The sequence below is a fragment of the Harpia harpyja genome, chromosome Z, assembly GCF_026419915.1.
Source record: "Harpia harpyja isolate bHarHar1 chromosome Z, bHarHar1 primary haplotype, whole genome shotgun sequence".
In the NCBI taxonomy this organism is placed as follows: Eukaryota; Metazoa; Chordata; class Aves; order Accipitriformes; family Accipitridae; genus Harpia; species Harpia harpyja.
In genome coordinates this window covers 38,736,035-38,756,532 of record NC_068969.1, presented here as the reverse complement: position 1 = coordinate 38,756,532, position 20,498 = coordinate 38,736,035, and the positions used below count along the sequence as shown (strand labels likewise).

The 20,498-nt window shown below is 43.1% G+C and overlaps 1 protein-coding gene across 1 annotated transcript in view; it reads right to left on the bottom strand.

Moving 5' to 3' along the window:
* PTGR1 (prostaglandin reductase 1) overlaps positions 1–20,490 on the bottom strand; it is a 36,215-nt gene extending 15,725 nt beyond the window's left edge. The window contains 3 exon segments of the mRNA XM_052775987.1: positions 97–142; positions 2,788–2,894; positions 20,409–20,490. Coding sequence (XP_052631947.1) covers positions 97–142; positions 2,788–2,894; positions 20,409–20,416 — 161 coding nt within the window. The 5' untranslated portion in view covers positions 20,417–20,490.
* Positions 20,491–20,498: the final 8 nt, after the last annotated feature.

Here is a 20,498-nt window from a genome sequence, read left to right as displayed (position 1 = left end):
ACAAAAGAGTGTTCCCAGTACATTGCTTTTGAGGTTTAAGTGGGAGATCAAATGAGATATCTCAGCCAGCAATTTAAAAAGAAGACAAAGGTATACCTCATGTAAGGATCAACACTGAGAAACACTGATTCAAGCAGCAACTCTGCAACAAAAGATAAAGCAAATTCCAGGGCATTAGCAGTGCAGTAAAGCATAGTTTCTACAAGTCAGTCTTTCAACAAAAGTGATACGAATTCGTGACAGCTCAAAAACCCCATATCCCACCACCCTTAAGGAAAAACTACCAGAAGCAACTATTACATTCATGTCTGGATTTTTGTTGTGCTGTTAAAAAAGACACTTTCTGTAGTGTATCTTTAGGAGGCTAGCTTCTCTTCAACTCCGTTTTTTTTTTATCTGCCTCCTCTCTCTATAGAAGGCTCCAAGAGGCCAGACCCCCTAAGCAAAATACTTACTTTCTACTCCTATACAAAATGCCTTCCCATCATTCAACCAGCAGAGGGTGGTAAGAAACTTTGGCACAGGTCAAATACAAACACACTTTGCTGCCTTAAACAGAAAGCATTATAGCCTAATCCATCTTACTGTTTCTAATGCCACTAGTTCTTGTGAAATAGACTGTTAAACAAATTTTAATTTATGTTTTCATTCACACAGCAGTTTTAGCTGTTCATCTCCACCTAATAATACTTTTCATTGCCTGTGCTGCAGTGGTCTTGCTAGTACCAGCTAGAAATATATTCAGATATAAATATTTTCCCATTACTCAGAGCAAGCAGGAAAAACAGTCAAGGCCATGTAAAATAACAAGAAAGGCCATCTCTTTTAAAAGTGTTACTCTAGTGATTCAAAGAAACTAACTCAATAGTTTGATTAACTATTAAGTAGGTATTCTTTATTGGCAGCGCTGGATGCACGGGGGATTGTCCACCTATCATGCACACCATTGGGTTTAATTGTGCAGGTTAAGTACATGTTCTACATACATATTCACTAGATTTCTGAGAAATGTTATACATATTCATTAGTTTTCCGGGAAACTATTAGCATATGTAAATGTCCTTTACGCAGGCGCATTGAAGGTCTCTGGTGGTCTTCAGGAGTCCTCTGGTGGTCTTCCATAGTCTTCCTCACTTGTCCGCTATTTGACCCTCCTCAGGTGATTCTGTGCAGTATGGTCCTTTACATGTTTTGATACATCACTGCTTGTTAGTGTTCTTATTATCTAAGTTTTCATTAGTAGTATAGAACCATTTGGCTAGTTTAAGCTAAATTATCTACACGGACGAGAACAAAGGCAGGAGTTGTTATCTTTTCCGGCCCTATCTATTCAGGCAAGGCCTCTACTTGTGCCTTCTTAACAAGATCGTAAATTCATCAAACATTTAATTAAGTTTTGTCATCACTCATGGTTCCTTCTTGCTCATCACTCCCAAGTACCAGTCTCTGACAGGCTTAATCCTTGACAAACACCAGTCCTTGGTATGTAAAGTTACAGAGAGACAATCATTAAGCAATAAGCAGTTCGTTCTCTATATCACTAGTACGAAGCTATGCCTCTTCTTGCTGTAGAGATTACAGTGGAAAGGAAGAAATTACTCCATGTTCTCAAATACACACAGGCATGACATTTTTAAGTGTGTCTGAATGCTATAGAAGTACACATGCTATGAAAACACTTGAAAGTATATGTAAGAAGGAATCACCTTTCAAACCTTTAAGTTGTAAACATAACTAGTACTTTAAAGCAATTTCTCTGGCACACCTTCTAAACTCGAGTAAATTTTGCGAAGGACAAGTGGTGGTGTGAGGCTCAAGACAGCATGGTACAAATGTCCATGTGAAGCCAAAAATCAAGGTTCATTATTTTATCAACAGCTCTTGCATATTTTAAGTTATCATATTCCCTACCCTTTTCAAAACAGAGAAACACGGGAATAAATAAAGCCTGTGCATTTTTCACTCTTTTTATTCACTCTCTCTTGCTGTCACAACAGGTCAAATATAACAGACAAGCACTGGCAAAAAAATAGATGTTGAATGCAGACAGAAGTCTTGCCTTGTTCCTTCTTAAAATGAAAGACCAGCCTGCACTGACTCCAGCCACAAGGCCTCCCAGCTGCAGGCTCCCTCCCACTCCAGTCACTCTGCTGTCCCCCAGCATATCAATACCTTCCCTATCAGCATGAAAAACTCCAATGAAAACCTCCTCCCGCAACCTACCATCTTCTCTAGGTTTCTCTAAAGGATTTTGCAAAATAAAGTAGATGATTAAAACCTTTCACCAGTAAAGCATGTTTGCGTTTTACTACAGTTACCTCATTTGCTCTGTCATGGTTCACTCCTCTCTTTCTAAATTAATCAAATTCTGTTTCCTTGTGGCTGTCGGTTTTGAGGGTGTATCACTTCAGCAATATTCTCCAGTAAGCTTTATTTGCAAACACATTCGAATGCCTTTGCCATCAGGTACTGTGTGTGTGATTAGGCAGCATGAGACTGTGAAAGGCATGCCGCTGCTGCTGCGTACTGGAGTTAGAAGAGCTCAGCCACTGCTTCTAAGGGTATTGTCAGAAGGCAGCGTGTCTTAAAACCCACCAAACTCATCAGCATACATGTTCTTGAGCAATTACCCTTCTCTGTTAAGGTGCATGGCTTGCCACAAGCCATGCCAACCCATTTTTGAAATCTAAGCCAGAGAAACATACAAACAGTTCTACAGATGCACAGCCATTCATCAGCAATCGGACAACCTCCGGAAAAAATAAGAACAGGTGGCACTCCACTCACCTCCATCCTTTAGGTTTGGCAGCTCTATCTTTTTTAGGTTGAAGTCACTGGTTTTGGGGAAACCCTCAAAATGCTTCTTCAGAACCCACACCTTGGCAGTCACCATCCTGTGCAACAAACAGCAGGGCCAAAGAGTGCCTGTCAGAGATGCTCAACTCATGGGGGCTGGTTTAGATTTCATGAAGCAGAACAGTATTTTCATAACATGCCATTACACAAGACAGCCTCTGCTTGCATCCTGAGGCATTATCGCTGGATCAAGAAAATATCTGAAAAGCTCCCTCGCTGCCGAAGCAACCCAGAACTTCCTGTGACCTGCCAGACCTGCCTGCCTGCTGGTAGCAAGCCCTGGTGTGGGAAGTCAGCCCCAGCAAGATGTACGGCTCCCACTCTAAAGAAACTGAAGAGGGAAAATCTACTAGTTTAAGGAGAAAAAAAAATCATGGAAGGAAAAGAACCAAAAACATTTAAACTCACTCTTTCGCCCCGATTACATGGAGTGAGTACTGAACCTAAACTTTTACAAGCTTGCATCAAAGTGCAAGTGAGAAATACAAAGATAAGAAAAACCTCTTTCTGTGACACCCCATATGTTGAAAGAAAACACTTCTCCAGTTGCCAAGCTCAGGGCTTGGAACTGGGAGCACATTGTCACCAGCATTTTCCATACAAGACGGAAATAAACAAATGACTTGCATTTGTTTTACCTTCACAGCCCCTTTTTCCTTCCTATAAGCAAGCACATCAACAACGGCAAAGAAAGAGAAGTTTATACTTAGAGGACGCAGGTGGAAAACTGTGTCTTCTGCTGACAAGGCGAGTCAATAACCTTTGCACCCAGCTCGGTGGCTGGATTCCTTCAGTCACACAGACCTCCTGAAAGGCAAAGACATCTGCTTTCGTGACAGAGCAGGTACCACCCTCAGTCCACTCTCCCAGGAGCAAGTCTAAGTCCTCAGTAAACCTGGCACAGGGCACACCCAGTGTGATTCACCTTTCTCCTATTAAGATTTGAGATTATCCTTAAAGACCGCTCCAATTCAGCACGCAGCCAGCTGCACAGGAATGTTCTGCAATATGCCAGGCTAAATATACAAACCCCACAGTCCTAGAAACCACAAAACACTGCAGTCTGGAGACAGAGACTATCCCCCGGACCAGGAGTTTCTTCAAATCACATTTTACAAGTCCAGCCCTAAAACTCTTAAGAGTTCTGCCACTGAGGAAAAAACACCTAATTAAAAATGAATATAAAATTCATCGTTCAATCCATCATTTAACACAAGAAACGATCCATACATTCGCCACTACCACAATGGAACAGTATCATGACATTTAGATAGTGAGATGTCTGCAGGCTCTCAAGACATCTGTACCCGCGTTGTGTGCTCTGACATCTTCACTGTTCCCAGTGCACGCACAAAATGATCAGAGCTTGTGTGGCTATGCCTCTGCATGCTGGGATGTCTGTGCGTTGCAGAGCCACCTAAAGAAGCAGTAGCAAGCTTTGGCATTTTGCCTCAACTGTGTTGCAATGAGGCATGGGGCATGGCAAAAGACTTTGTCCAGGTGTTTGTTGTCCCACAGGTGGGGTCGTTTACCCAGTGTGGGAAACGCCAATATAGACACAGAGCAGAGGTATTTTATTCCAATTCATGTTTGCGCAAAGATGAGGGCTAGGTGGTAATCCACAAAGCTAGCACCCCGTATTCATAGTTTCTATTGGGCTAAAGTTTCCCGCTTCCAATTAAAGGTACGGTGTTCTTTTACTCTACTGTGTGTGGGGGGAGGGGGGTGTGTGTGGGGTGGGGGGGGGGTGTGTGTGGGGTGTGGTGTGTGGTGTGGGGGGGGTGTGGGTGTGTGTGGGGTGTGGGTGTGTGTGGGGGGGGTGTGTGTGTGGGGGTGTGGGTGTGGGGGGTGTGGGTGTGGGTGTGTGTCTGTGTGTGTGTGTCTGTGTCTGTGGACTTGATGTCCCCCTGCCGCATTTACCTTTCCTCCAGTTATCAAAGATTTTTGGTGACTTCATGCCTATTAGCAATTATTCAACTTTTCGGGGCCTCCTCGGGTAGGATGTTCCTTTCTTATCAGTCTTTTAGTTCTTCTTACAGTCGTTAGCAAGGCATGCCTTGTGTATACAAGGGTATCTTATTTCAGAAGACCTGTGTGGTCTTCTTAAGTACATCACTTCTTAAGTACATAATTTCTTAAGTACATCACAGGGACTATTTGTCTTCACCTTTTATTTTTCTCGTGAAAATATTAAAGTAGAATATGAAGGGTGGAAAGTGAGACTGTTGCAAATATGCTGGTAAAGAAATAAAAATTTAATCACATAGAAGAGTTTGATTAAGAAGTAGAAAATTGTGAAGCATAGGTATGGGAGTGTTAAGTTTGAAATGTAGTCATAGGAATTTAGGAACTTTAGAAAATGTACTATGTGTAACCATAAGAATTCAAGTATTGTCTAAAATCAGTTAACCACAGAAACTTTGACAAAGATTTGTTGATTTGTAGTGTTTTGTTTTAGGAAACTAAGGAAACCGTTATGGACACCAGTTTGCTGCCTGGAAACCCCTTACCCTTCCCACCTCGATCTAATTATTGAGGATTCTAATCAGTAGAGTTAAGTGAGATTAACCAATGATTGTTTTAACATAAGAATATTAATAAGATGGTGTGACTTAAGGACCAATTATTAGAAAGGTTACATTTAAGAATAGACATAGTATGCATTTTTATGTAAATTAATATAGATGATGGTGAGAATCGTACTGCGCAGAATCACCTAAGAGAGGTCAAGAAGCGGACAAGTAAGGAAGACTATGGAAGACCACCAGAGGGCTTCTGAAGACCACCAGAGACCTTCACTGTGCCTGCGTGAAGAGACATTTACATATGCTAATGATTTATCGGAAAATTAATGATTATGTAAAACATTTTCTAGAAATTTAGTGAATATGTATAACAGGTGTGTATTTAACCTGCACAGTTAGACTAGACAGGTGCACACGATAGGTGGAGCGATCCTCCGTGTGCCCAGCGCTGCAATAAGGAGTGCCTGCTTCTTAACTTCTCATTGCTGTTAAGGAGTTTTATTCCGGATTTCGGTAAGAAGACCAATACATAGCGGCACGTTTAACGACAAAACACCTGAAGACAAAAGTACTAATTAGGAACATAGACCTGAGAAAACAACACTTTTTTAAAGATGCACAAGCAAGTACCAGGGATAACAGGGTAAGCTCTCAATTACTGAGATAAAAGCAAAAGCCACCAGACCCGGAAACTCATCAGCTCTCAGGAACTTTCTGTAATGCATCAGGGATGTTCCTGGTTCCTCGATGAGAAACAAACACAGCACAGGTGAAGGGTTCCTGCATTAGGAGTGTGTGCTGGGGAAATCGCCTACATCAGGACAGGCACATCTTTCACAGAATGGAAGAAGTATTGTCAAGCTCACTGTCAAAGCATCCCGCATTCGTTAAGTGAGCAGCCAAAACCAGCACTCCTCACATCCCACATACAATCACAAGAACCAAGGCCACAGAAAACTTACCTGCAGAAATCGCATCTGACCTGCAAATGTTTTTTCTTAAAAAAAAAAAAAAAAAAGGCAGGTGGTACTCCCCTGGCATTTCCATCCGCCGCTATATTTCCTTTGGTATGAACGGTGCTTATCTGTACTTTTCAGTAACAAAAGATACTGCGACACTGCAGCAACAACAAAGCAAACTCAGCAAAGGGGCTCACGGGAGCAAAAGGTGAGTTCAGAGTAACACAGAACTGATCCCACTCAGTCGCTTGTACACACAAGCACTAAGAGGTGTTTGTCCCAGCAGTGTGTCCTGCATTCAGAAAGAGGTACCCATGTGCTCCAGCCAGGAATGACCGGGGACAACGGATGACAGCTAGGTCGGCAGCCATGCACTCATGTGCCATTTGTACCCCCGGGGAGCCAACAGTGATTCAGAAATGCTTTGTGAATGCTCACCTCTGTGAGTCATCGACTCCCTGCTTTTTGTCTCTTTTGTCTGTGTGCAACAAGGCTCCAGCCCTGTTTTCTCTACATTCCCACCATCATCTCTTAATAGCTTGATTCTTCACTTTAGTCTGAGTACAGGAACATGCTGTCCCCTGTTTTAGGGCGTCCTTTGTTTTCCCTATCTGGTCCTCTAAAGAAGCTGCACAAAGATGTGCTGTAATCCTGATGATCTGCAATCAGGTGCCATCAATACTGGCCATTTTCTCTCTCTTCCGCTGTTCCTTCTGGTGCTTCCACACTCAGACTTCCCATTCACACCAATCTTCAAATTCCTATCAAAAATTTCTACTTTTTGTGATACACAGATTTTCCAGCAGAGCAATGACCCCTCCTACAAACAATATGGAAGTATTAATTTCACTGAACCATTTTTATTACATTTAGGCCTACCTTTGAGAACAGGACAAATTTTCTGCTGACCTCTTCTCACCTTCTACTGAAATTGCATTATTGTAGCCACTTCAAGGCTAGGTATGTGAACAAAAAAGCCCCAAACCAAACAAACAGAAAACAGAACACAGATACATGCTTGATGAATGGATTCACAAACCAATTTCCAGGTTAACAAACCAAGATTATTTTGTATATTTAGATATAAAATCATAAGAACTGGTAAGGACGGTGTTGCTTAAGCATATTAAAGAACTCTAAAGCATAAACAGCAGTGATGATGTGCTTAAGAAATTATGTACTTAAGCCACCTTAAAAAGGCCACAAAGTTCTTGTGAAACAAGATACCCTTTGTATAAACAAGGCATGCCTTGCTAACGACTGTGCCCCTGAAGAAGAACTAAAAGACTGATAAGAAGGGAACATCCTACCCCAGAAGGCGCCAGAAGTTAAGTAATTGCTAATAGGCATTAAGTCAGCAACGATCTTCGATAACTGGAGGAAAAGTAAACGCGGCAGGGGGAGATCATGATCACCGACTCGATCCAAGACGAAAAAGACTTACCCCACCTCCGACTCTCCTTGACCATGCGCTGTAGAATAAAAGAACACTACCTTTAATTCGAAGCAGGGAAAACTATAGCCCAACAGAAACTGTGGTAGATAAGCAACTACCAATAACAGTTTTGGGGAAGAACTTTGGAAATTAAGTATGTATAACTGAACTGTATAAATTGCTTGCCAGTTTAGGCATGAGGTGTGCTAGCTTTGTGCATTACCACCAGGCCCCATCTTTGTGCAAACATGAACTGGAATAAAATACCTCTGCTCTGTGTGTACATTGGCGTTTCAAACACCGTGTAAACAACTTTTGGGACAACAGTGATGCAACATTTGTGGGGTCCAGTAAAAGCGTTACTGGACTAAACATGTGATAGCCACCATCACAGCTCCAAGAGCAGTAACCATTGTGCTGTAAAACCACTTTGTTGTGTCAGTGGATTTGAATAACACATTTCTTTTGTATGTTTTCTGTATTAAGTGTTTCATAGACCACTATAAACATTACTGCAAAGAGGCAGCTATGATAAAAACTTGAGAAAAGACAGTCCATGAAGGTGATAAAAAGACCCTTTTAAAAATAATTAATTTCTAGCAAGTCCCAGGAAAAAATTAAGTTGATGCATTTCTGCCTGATATTGATACAAAAGAACCATGAAAGCTTTTACTGAAATTTAATTACAAGACAGCATTTATTCTGATGTCCTTCAAACCCTCCTTGTCCTCTGATCTAGCCCATCAAGTTATCAAAAAATAAAGTTTTACATTAATCTCTAGCAACTTCTTCCATAAAATCAGACACCTAGGAAAGAAGTAATGGATTGGGGAATCTCGGCTTTATGCACTAACAATATATGTAAGAAAGCAAAGATCCAGCCTGTGTTCAGACACTGCAGTTGGTACAATCTGTAGCAGAGCTGCAGGCAAAGCACCTTCACACAGGTTGTCACAGCTCAATCCCCAAAATCAGCGTGGGGAAGGAGGTTCACAATTCAGGGGAAAATAGGAGAGAAAAGAAGGAAGAGGTGAAAACCAGGATCCCATAGTACATACTAGCAACTGGAAAAGAAGGTCAGGAATAAAAGAGAGGACAGACAAGTCTGAGAAAATTGAGTGTGACTGGAGGCTGAGGAGCTGGTGGTGATACCCGAAATCTGGGAATCTTCACATTAAAATAGAAAAGTAGTAAAGCTCTCAAGGGAGCATGAGTCAAACCAGCAAAGTTTACTTTCCTTAAGTAATCCCAACTAACATTTGTATCATGTGTGGTATTGTTACCAATTAATATGTATAATATGATTGAAGTAACCAGGAAGCTGCTAAAGTCCTGTTTATAGCCCCCATCAGTTAATATTTAAAATAGGGAAACAAAAACTAGACATGATTTAGGGTTTAGGAACTAACTGTTAGACAATGGGGCTTTATGTTTTATGTCAGAAAAGGTAATGGATTGTGGTCTGGTCAGTAAACCTTGAAGAACTGCTTGGAACTGCCAAGACAGAGTAAGAAGTAGGTAATTCCTACAGGGGGAGATCGTGACCACCAACTCATTGACCACCTACTCAAATGATACCACCTACTCAAAATAAGACAATGAAGGAAGAAGACAGAGTCTGTGCACTAATTTACATGAGAGGCAAAGAAGAAAGAACCAATCATTAAGAGAAATAATAGTGAATATTGTGATAATAGATAAGCGTTTGTTAATCAAATCTTGCTTATGTTAGTAGAAAAACCAGATGTCGGCCTTAAAACAGGAAGGAGGGGGTCTTGCATTAACTACAGATAACCGGTAATGTAAACAATGTTTGTGCAAGCCTTGTGTTTATACAAAAGGTAATAAAACATGCATGTGTCAAGTGAGGGGCCCAGGGTGGTCACAGGAGGAAGACTTGGGGCCTATAAAAGGTAATAAAACACGCATGTGTCAAGTGAGGGGCACAGGGCAGTCGCAGGAGGAAGACTTGGGGGCCTTCATCCCAGCAATCACCAGGAGGCAGAAAAAGACCCCCCTAGCAACAGATCGGCGCAGATGCGGAGTACACCAAGGAAGCCAGAAGGCAGAAAAAGACCCCCCTAGCAACAGATCGGCGCAGACGCGGAGTACACTAAGGAAGATACGTATACCGAAAATGACACAGATACCGGAAATAGAGGACTATAAGAACTGTGGCTACGGGAAGGGGGGTTGCGAGCCGTTGGTAGAGCAGTGGCTCCCCGGCCGCCCAGCGCTGTTTTGCCTATTTACCGCTTGCTTAATAAATTACTTCTAATTATTCACCACAGTCGGCTCCTGGACCTTTGTCCAAACTTATAACAAATATGTATTACTTAAGTACATAAATGTGGGAATTTCTGAGACAAAGATGTGCTGTCTTGAGACAGGCACCCATTCATGCGCATCAATGAAATTAATTTGAAAATACCTCGACTCTGTGTGTTATTGGCTTGCACACCGGGTAAACGAACCCCATTTGTGGGACAACAATATGGTTTCCTAGCCTGGGCTTGTCCAAATCGAACCCTGAGGACAAAACTGTCTTAGAAGCCTGTCAGTTACAAAAAAGTTCAATTCAAATTTGGGGTTAGCTTAACAGCTCATCTTGCTGCCAGTCACAATTAATTCGCAGATATGGCTGTGGTACTTGTTTCCTTTTATCTCCATTCTGAAGCAGGAACAGCTATGCTCCCAGCTACATTGGAAGAAAAGCGTATGATTAAAAGCTGAGTAAAGTATATATCTCATCTCAGACATAATTAGTTTGTAGATCAGTGCTGAGGAAAAAGCCACCAATCACCACAACAGCTAAGTCGTTCAGGAAATCATCATCTCATCTAGTGCCTTCCTCCTGATCCAGTTTACGCAGTCTCCTGCGTTTTACATCTTGTGTTGAGAGAAGAACAGAGTGGCCTTGTTGTGCTGACTAGTGGTGGATAAGAAAACCTGTATGTTGAAAAATGTGTAAGATACCAGAGGAAATTGCTTTTGGTCGATCTTGCAGTTCCCTGGGAAGATAAGAACTTTAGGCCCTTTTAGATAATTTAGCTTAGAAGCATCAATATGGTTTGTGTTAAAAGAATGTAAATCAAGAAAAGATATTCATGAATGTTCTTCAGGATAAGTTGTATCAAAACATGTAAGGTGTCCCGCTGCGCAGAATCACTAGAAGAGGGTGAACTAGCGGACAAGTGAGGAAGACTATGGAAGACCACCAAAGAGCTCGAGTGTGCCTGTGCCAAGGACATTTACATATATTAATGAGTTCCCAGAATTCAGATGAATATGTTAATTACTTCCAGGGAAAATCATTAATATGTTTATCCATTTTGTATATAACCTCAACTGCTGAAAGAATTGGTGTGCACAATAGGTGGAGCGATCCCCCATGCACTCAGCACTGCAATAAAGAATGCCTGCTTTCTAAAACTCCAAAATCGAGTCTTACAGAGTTTCTGAAGTACTGACTTACAGTAACACTGCAGCATTTCAAAGCAATCTGCCAGGCACCAGCGTAAAAGACTTTCTAAATATTTTAAAAAACAAACAAACAAACTTAAAAGGACTTCTTGGCAGTAGAGACTGCCAAGGGAGTCATAATCCCGAGGCTACCTTGGGATTCCCCACACATTACAGGATTACCAACTACCTGGGAGCGAATATCGCCTCAAATCATAAGTGCCTGTGAGTTAGCAAAAATTATGTGTTCCTCCCCTCTGGTTTAGCTATTACAATGCTTTCTCAGGAATTATTTTTTCCTGTGGCGGAAAACAAGGTAAAGGCAAACTGCTTCCATGCTACTTTTGGCAGACACTATACCACAAATATCTGAGCAAGCATGATGCTGCATTGTGAAACAATAAAGCTGCAACTTCACTTCTTTATGCAATGCTATCAAGCCCTGGAAGGAGGTCAAAGATTGGAGGTGAGTAGTCATAACTCAGTAAAAAGACTGTGTTGCCCTGCACTTTGTTGCAAGGCTGTAATTCCAACACAGGTTGAACAGTCCTGCAGAGCAAGCGCACACAGGGAGGGGAAAAGGAAAGCCAAGAGCTGCACTGAAACAGGTAAGCTGCCCTTCAGCTCTCAGAAATTGCACATAAAATAAGAATCTTAAGAACTATGTCTGACAAGAAAGAATAAGCAAGAAGGCCACAGATAGGAAGGAAGACAGGACACTGCAGGTGACCTCGGCTGACAAACCAAGCCAAAGCTTCTTGAAGGGCCAGCTGTGATTCCCTGGTCACTGCGGTGCACTCTTAAGCTTCTTTCAAGCACTCCTTCTGCTTCCCTCTTGCTTAAATGTTGATACAGTCCAAACACATGCTGCAACATCAGTAAATGCAATTTCCATCAAAGCTGTTGAGACATAGTGCAGCACAGTACTTCTTACATTTGCAGGGACGTGCCTGTTACTGCACCACAGAGAGAAGTATTTCATTTGCTTGATTTTACAGCTACCAAAAACCCCTCCTTTTTTAAAGCTCCATTAAGCTTAAATTTCTAGAAAACTCAATTTAAATTAAACCCTAAACTTTTGACTACACCAAGCAAGAAATTTAAGGGAAAAAGATAAGAAATCTCAGGCTGGTATCTCATGTTGTGAAGTTACTGCAAGAGCTTCAGGACTTAATAAGCCTGTCCGTTGACTGCTCCTTCCCTCATTTCTCACTACTTACCTCTACAAAGGTTAAGCACCCCTGCCTCTTGCAGTGTAGTGCATTAAGACAGCCCTGTGTGCTCAGAAAGGAAGTTACAAACATACTTTCAAGCACTAGCAATCCCTCTGAGGCCCCCTCCTGAATTTCTCGAATATTACAAGGGCAGATTCATCCTTGAATGAGTTCCTGCTTGTAACACAAGCAACCAGCTTCTCCCTCAAGAGGAAAACTAGCTGCTCCTACCATATCTGAGACATACCTGTCATCTGTTACCCCTCCAATACATCCATAGTATTAAGGAGACTGAGACAGATAAATAAAAAGATAAAGTGACAAGAGAGAAAAAACAAAAAAGGGGGAAGTCAATGAGAGTCAAAGGAGCTGCAGTGGAAGGGTAGAATCACAGAGCAGTGATCAGCACCTCTTGAATCGCTGCTTTAGACAGCAGGCAGCATCTGGCAAAAGGGGCCTGAGGACCTCCTCGCTCCTGCAGCGCACATTGGCTTAGCATAGTACTTTACTGTTATATTCCACAGTGAGTAAAAATAGGTGCATCTGTGCAAAATGCCATCCTAGGGCTCCCACAGCCATTGGGACAGAGAAGCCATCCTGCAGTGACACACAGCCCCTGACAAGACTTGCCTCTCACCACTGATGAACACTGATCACTGGTGTGAACTCTGACTGAGACATTTCCTATGGTATGTAAATGGGAGTGTCCATCTAGCCCTACCAGAGGGTATGCGATACTGGACCTGTTGGTCACCAACAAAAGTGAGCTAATCGATGATGTCAAGATTGGAGGCAGCCTGGGCTGCAGTGACCATGCACTGGTGGAGTTCGCAGTCCTGAGGGATATGGGTCAGGTGAAAAGTAAAGTCAGTACCCTGAATTTTAGGAAAGGAAACTTCCAGCTGTTCAAGGAGCTAGTCAATAGGACCCCCTGGGAAACTGCCCTCAGGAATAAGGGAGCAGAACAGAGCTGGCAGATCTTTAAGGACGCTTTCCATAGAGCGCAAGAGCTTTTGATCCCCAGGTGTAAGAAATCAGGAAAGGATGGCAAGAGACTGGCATGGCTGAGTCAAGATGTGCCGGTCAAACTAAAGGCCAAGAAGGAAATGCACAGGCAGTGGAAGCAGGGACAGATATCCTGGGAAGAGTAGAGGGACGCTGCCTGGTTGTGTTGGGATGGGGTCAGGAAGGCCAAGGCGCTTGGCAAGGGATGCAAAGAATAAGAAGGGCTTCTACAGGTATGTCAGCCAGAAAAGGAAGGTCAAAGAAAGCATACCCTCCCAATGAACATGAATGGCAAACTGGTAACAACAGACAAAGAGAAGGCTGAGGTACTCAACAACTTTTTTTGCCTCAGTCTTCACTGGCAACCTCTCTTCCCACACCTCTCAAGTGGCTGGACCGCAAAATGGGGACTGGAGGAGCAAAGTCCCTCCCACTGTAAACGAACATCAGGTTCATGACCAGCTGAGGAACCTGAACATACATAAGTCTATGGGACCTGACAAGATGGCTAATGTAGTTGTCAACCACCCTCCATGATATCTGAAAAGTCATGACAGTCAGGTAAAGTCCCTGGAGACTGGAAAAAGGGAAATATTGCACCCATTTTTAAGAAGAGTAGAAAGGAGGACCCTGGGAACTACCGACCTGTCAGCCTCACGTCTGTGCCTGGGAAGATCATGGAACAGATCCTCCTGAAAGCTCTCCTAAGGCACATGGAGGACAGGAAGGTGATTTTAGACAGCCAGCATGGCTTTGCCAAGGGCAAGTCCTGCCTGACCAACCTAGTGGCCTTCTATGATGGTGTGACTACATCGGTGGACAAGGGAAGAGCTACGGATGTCATCTATCTGCGAGTTCTGTAAGGCCTTTGACACAATCCCCCACAGCATCCTTCTCTCTAAATTGGAGAGAGATGAATTTGATGGGTGGACTGTTCGGTGGATGAGGAATTGGCTGGATGGTCACATCCAGAGGGTAGTGGTCAACAGCTCTATGTCCGCATAGAGATCAGTGACAAGTGGTGTCCCTCAGGGGCCGATATTGGGACCTGTACAGTTTAATATCTTCATCAATAACATAGACAGTGGGATCAAGTGCAGCCTCAGCAAGTTTGCAGATGACACCAAGCTGAGTGGTGCGGTTGGCATGCCTGAGGGACGGGATGCCATCCAGAGGGAACTGGACAAGCTGGAGAAGTGGGCCCACGTGAACCTCATGAGGTTCAACAAGGACAAGGTCCTGCCCCTGGGTTGGGGGAACCCCTGGTATCATTACAGGCTGGGGGATGAAGGGATTGAGAGCAGCCCTGCAGAGAAGGACTTGGGGGTACTGGTGGATGAAAAACTGGACATGAGCCAACAACGTGTACTTGCAGCCCAGAAAGCCAACCATACCCTGGGCTGCATCAAAAGAAGCGTGGCCAGCAGGTCACAGGAGGCGATTCTGCCCATCTACTCTGCTCCGGTGAGACCCCACCTGTAGTCCTGGATCCAGCTCTGGGGTCCTCAGCACAGGAAAGACATGGACCTGTTGGAGCGAGTCCAGAGGAGGGCCACAAAAATGATCAGAGGAATGGAGCCCCTCTCCTATGAAAAAAGGCTGAGAGAGTTGGGGTTGATCAGCCTGGAGAACAGAAAGCTCCAGGGAGACCTGACTGTGGCCTTTCAATACTTAAAAGGGGCTTATAAGAAAGATGGGGACAAACTTATTAGCAGGGCCTGTTGTGACAGGACAATGGGTAATGGTTTTAAGTGAAAAGAGAGTAGCTTCAGACTAGATATAAGGAAGAATTTTTTTACACAGTGAAACACTGGAACAGGTTGCCCAGTGAGGTGGTAGATGCCCCATCCCTGGAAGTGTTCAAGGTCAGGCTGTACAGGGCTCTGAGCAACCAGGTCTAGTTGAAGATGTCCCTGCTCACTACAGGGGGGTTGAACTAGATGACTTTTAAAGGTCTCTTCCAACCCAAACTATTCTGTCATTCTATGACATTTCCTTCCTGCTTTCGTCCCTTCCTCCCTCTATACGCTTGCTTGCTCCCTCAGAAAACATTCTCCTGTGTCTCATGAAGCATCTATCTTCTGCCACCAAGGCACCTGCAGCGTTTCTCTTTCAATCCTTTTCCTGTGTGCCAAACATGGTTTGAGTGTTACACCCCTGCAGACAATATTCACTTCCAATGAAATGCATACATACACAGCTTGCACAGCACGGACCTTCCTTCCCTACAAAAGCAGACTATAGCACGGTCCCTCTCTCAAATTTCTATTCAGCCCAGCACAAGAAAACTTGTGAGAGTTAGAGCAAGGATTACATCCCCCACTGGAGTTTAAAACACTAAATCTGCAGGCTTGAAAGAAAAATACTTGAACTGCCCCCCACACCCACTGTTCTTAGCCTGTCTGCCTTTCCTCTGGTGCTTTGTGAAGATCAGCACCTCTCCAGATGTGCAAGACTGAGAGTTGCCATGGTGAAACCCTGAGGGAAGCTTCACATGTTTTCTATGCAAGCAGAGATTCAGAAGAGAGTCCTCCAGACTTCTGGTTTCTCTGGCTAAAGCTTTTCCCATCTGAGAACCCCAAGCACGCACTCATCTGTTGCCCTTGTGTGCTGAGGGGGATTGCCGCCTTTTAGGGTCTTGCTCTCTACTCCAGGACCTTTCTTTTCAAGGGCTGTAAACCTTAACAGGAATATCAGCTCATGAGAGGTATAGGCTTGAGCAGATATAAACCTTCTACCCCACAAGGAGACTGCAGTATCACCACAGAAGAAACAACATCTAGTGTGTATTCAACTTGTCTAGATTAGAAATGTACCTCAGTCCCAGTTATCTGACTAAAGGGAGGTCAGAATTTCTAAATCGCCTGCTTAATATTTTGGTCTGGTGTTTAACCCTTGTCCTTGCTTCCCTTCCCGAATTGTAAGATTAGTGAATTTCAATGTGCTAATCTAAACTTTGAATAACTGACAGGATTTGTCAGTTCACCTGTGGTCCCAAATTTCTCAGGAAACTGAGCCACAACCTACATTAGTGGATCTCAGATGCTATTGATTGGTGCAAGGAAATCTGTACCTGCTTTAGTCTCAGAGAAGCATGGTTTTCCGCATGAAGAACATTGAAGCAAATAAAACTGCATAAACACAGCAAAGAATCAGATATAAACAGGTCACTGATGCAATCTCCCATAGTATCCTTACAGCCACACTGGTGAGATAAATTGGTGCATAAATGCCTAAGAAGGTAAAGGACTGCAGGATTCTCCTCAGTGGGACAAAGTCCAGTTGGCAGCCGATTATTAGTGGCATCCCTCAGGGATCATATTGGGAGCTGTAGTGTTTGATGTCCTTATAAAAGACCTGGACAGTCATGACCTTGAAGGACAGTCCTTCCCCAGCACTCTGAACTTGGACCCAGCTGCAGTCAGAGCACCATGTTGAGTTCTCAGTTCCCTAGTACAAGAAAGTCACTGATATACTCAAGCGAGTCCACCGTAGGGTCACCAAGATGATGAAGGGACTGGAAAATGTAACAGATGAGGAAAAACTTGAGAGAAATGGCTTTGTTCAGTCTCCAGAAACAAAAGCTATGGGGAGATATACTGCTTTCTACATGCTGTTTCGTAAAGCACTACTGAGAAAATGGAAACCAGCTCATCTGAGGGGAGTGCACAGCAACAGGGTAAGAGATGACAAATGTATTTTACAAGACAGTCTTTTCCAATGATACATGGAAAGTTGTGGGATTTCCCCCCCCCAAAAAACATGACAGGGTCAGATACTGAAATAGGTTGCCTGAAGAGATTGTGGAATCTCCATCTTCCAGAATTTATACAACTTCACATGCCTGCGAGCAATCTGATCTGTCCGGTCTGGCTTTGCCCATGTGTACAGAGTACATGACCTCTCAAAACCTCTACCAACCTAAATGATTCTGTGACTACATAATGGCAACCAGTGGTCTTAATTCATAATAAGCTCTTGGTACAACAACTAGTTCTTATTTCATATGAACAACTATGAGCATGAACACCTTAAGAATTAAATCAATATTAGGAGCAAGCAAAATGATAATTTCTTATTTACTATTGTTGGTTTTACTTAATATTTAGCGCGTTTCTACAGCATACTCTTCAAAATACCTAAGAACCAGAAAACTCTCATGGCAGGTTTATTCAGGGTGTACACACCCTAATTTCTTTCACCAGAACTGGGTCCTGAGAAGAAAAAAGAGAACAATTATCTCCTCTGAACCAAGAATCAACAGCACTATAGAATGATGTGCAAAAACCCCACCAAAATCCAAAAACCAACCCTTACAGTACTTGCCTACCCAAAAGGCTGTGTTAAACTCATCCCATGAAATAAAAAGAAACAGGTGTAGCTTTACCAAAATAGAACACCGTCTTTTATGTATCTGCTGTGATACATGCTTTCAGTCCTCAGAGATTCTAGTGAGCACACTAGTGAGTTCCAAAAAACCCACCTCTTTCTGAACTGATTAGATCATTAATTTTGTGCTGTATCATAATTTACTTACTAAAATCAAATCCTTTCCCAACTCTTAAAATACTCACTGCACAAACCAGTGAAGCCATACTGTATGTTTACCTTTGTAGAATATCTACTTGTGACTTCAGAGCTAGGAAAGGTATCTGCTATACATTATGGTATAATAATGCTAAAAATTCTCTTAGATAAGCAGCTGTTAAAAGTATCTTTTCCTTCCTCAAACTGTTGCAAATATTCTGGTAAAGAAATCAAAATTTAATCACATAGAAAAGTTAGGTTTGATTAAGAAGTAAAATTGTGAAGCATAATGTATAGGATTGTTAAGTTTGAAATGTAGCCATAGAAACTTTAGGAACTGTGTTATGTGTGACTATAGGAACCTTAATATTGTTAAAGTTTGAAATAGCTAACCATAGAAACCCCACCAGGAAGTTACTGGTCCTTCTATGTTTTCTTTCAAGAAACTAAGGAAACTGTCATGAACACCAGTTTGCTGCTTGGAAACCCCCTTACCCTTCCCATCTTGATTTGAGTATCGAAGATTCCAATCAGTAGAGCTAAGTGTAACTGACCAATGATTGTTTTTAAATAAGAACATTGATAAGGTCATATAATCAAAGGACCAATCATTATAAAGGTTAAATTTAAGAACGAGCATAGTATGCATTTTTATGTAAAGAGCTTATGTTAACAATGACCTGACAGAAAAAGTCTATAAAAACTGATGGATTTTGATACTAAGTTGGACACGCCTTTGGAGGAGCAATCCCCCGTGGCCCCAGCGCTGCAATAAACGAAGTGCCTGCTTCTTAACTTCACATTGGTGTTAAGGAGTTTTATTCCAGATTTCAGTAACAAAACCACATGCTATATTCATTCCAACATGCTAACTGCATGTTATGTAGCTGCAACATTTTTTTGGTATTCCTTAAAATTGAACACTGTCATTAAAATAGCACATTCTACCATTACAACAAATGAAGCACTCGACTTTTAGGGCCTGTGACATCAAAGCTACTACATAACAACTTAAGAAAGGGTGAAATTATCCCTCTCCCTCATGTCACATGCAAATAGAGAACACACATGGTTATCTTTATGTTGGAAAGCCTCTCACATCCGAAGTGGTTCTTCTTTATTTCCATTTTCTTATTTCAGGCTGTAGTTAGCCTGGATGGAAAAGGAGTAGCTGGAGCAGGTACAGCACTGGCTACTCAGCCGCCAGCTCTATCAGCCACATGTTGACGATCATTTCAGCCCTCTGAAGAGCAACCAGGTGCCACCTGCAGTGTAGTCCAAGCAGCCACCTCTCACAGAAACTAATCAGGAACTAACCTTCAAGCAAGAAGCATACAGGCATGTTTGCTACAGATCGCAGATTTTCTGCCCATCAAAAATGATTCAAAAATTATCTGGAAAGATTTTCAATTCACCAAATAAAAAGTGGCATTTAATGATGGCTGTATAGTTAATGCGGTGTCAGTCTGATTCTTCCCCATACTTCAAAATAATTTTTCTCAGTATGGTGTCCAGATGTTAGCAAATGAACAGCTGGTAAGACATCATCAAGTGCTTCCTGCCTACGGTACCTCCAGCAGCAGTGCTGTCACAGCAATACGTTAAATGGATCAAGCTGCATCCAATGTAATTTCTGAAGCAAGCAAACACAGAAAAATTTTCCCCTGTAATATAGACCTACAATCTGAATAATTTCAAATGATTAAAATAACCTCAGACGATAAACTATATTGTTCATTACAGTAAGTTTTACAGCAACTCCCCAGACCTCAGTGGTAACACGATGTCCAGCTGACAGTACAACATAACTCCTCCTGGAAAATACTGGTCTATTTTCACAGCATAACTAGAGCAGTTTCAGCAAAGAGTAAATGCATTCAGCTGACGTTGCTTTTTCACTTTGACCCAGTGCAGCAGTGGACAACTACTGTTCTTCCAATGACTGACAGGCGCTCGCAACTTTTGAATAGCGGGGGGAAGTGGGGCTGAAATACAGAACTGCACTATATTTTAATCTAATTTAAGGGTGGTACAAAGACACTTCCCGCCGTAGCCTGGAGTTAACGCTCAAGCTCCTCAGCCCCGCCACACAACCCCACACTAACGCCCAAGTGCCTTCTCACCCAACCCCATCTCTCCTCTCTCAGGGGCCGCGTTCGCATAGCTCCAGCTCCCTTCCCCCACGGGAGCAAGACCCGCCATCTTCTCCTCTCTCAGGGGCCGCGTTCGCATAGCTCCAGCTCCCTTCCCTCACGGGAGCAAGGCCCGCCACCTTCTCCTCTCTCAGGGGCTGCGGTCGCATAGCTCCAGCTCCCTTCCCCCGCGAAAGCTAAACCCACCACCTTCCCGGCCCCGGCCCCGGCCCCGCCTCTCAGAGCTGGAGGGGGTCCTTCTCGTCAGCGCCTGCCCGCCGCGCTCGCCTGACCTGAGCATGCGCGCCCTCCCCTCAGGCCAAGAGGCCCTGTTACGGATATGCTCACTCCTCCTCCGAAAAGGAATGAGGAGCGGACCTCGT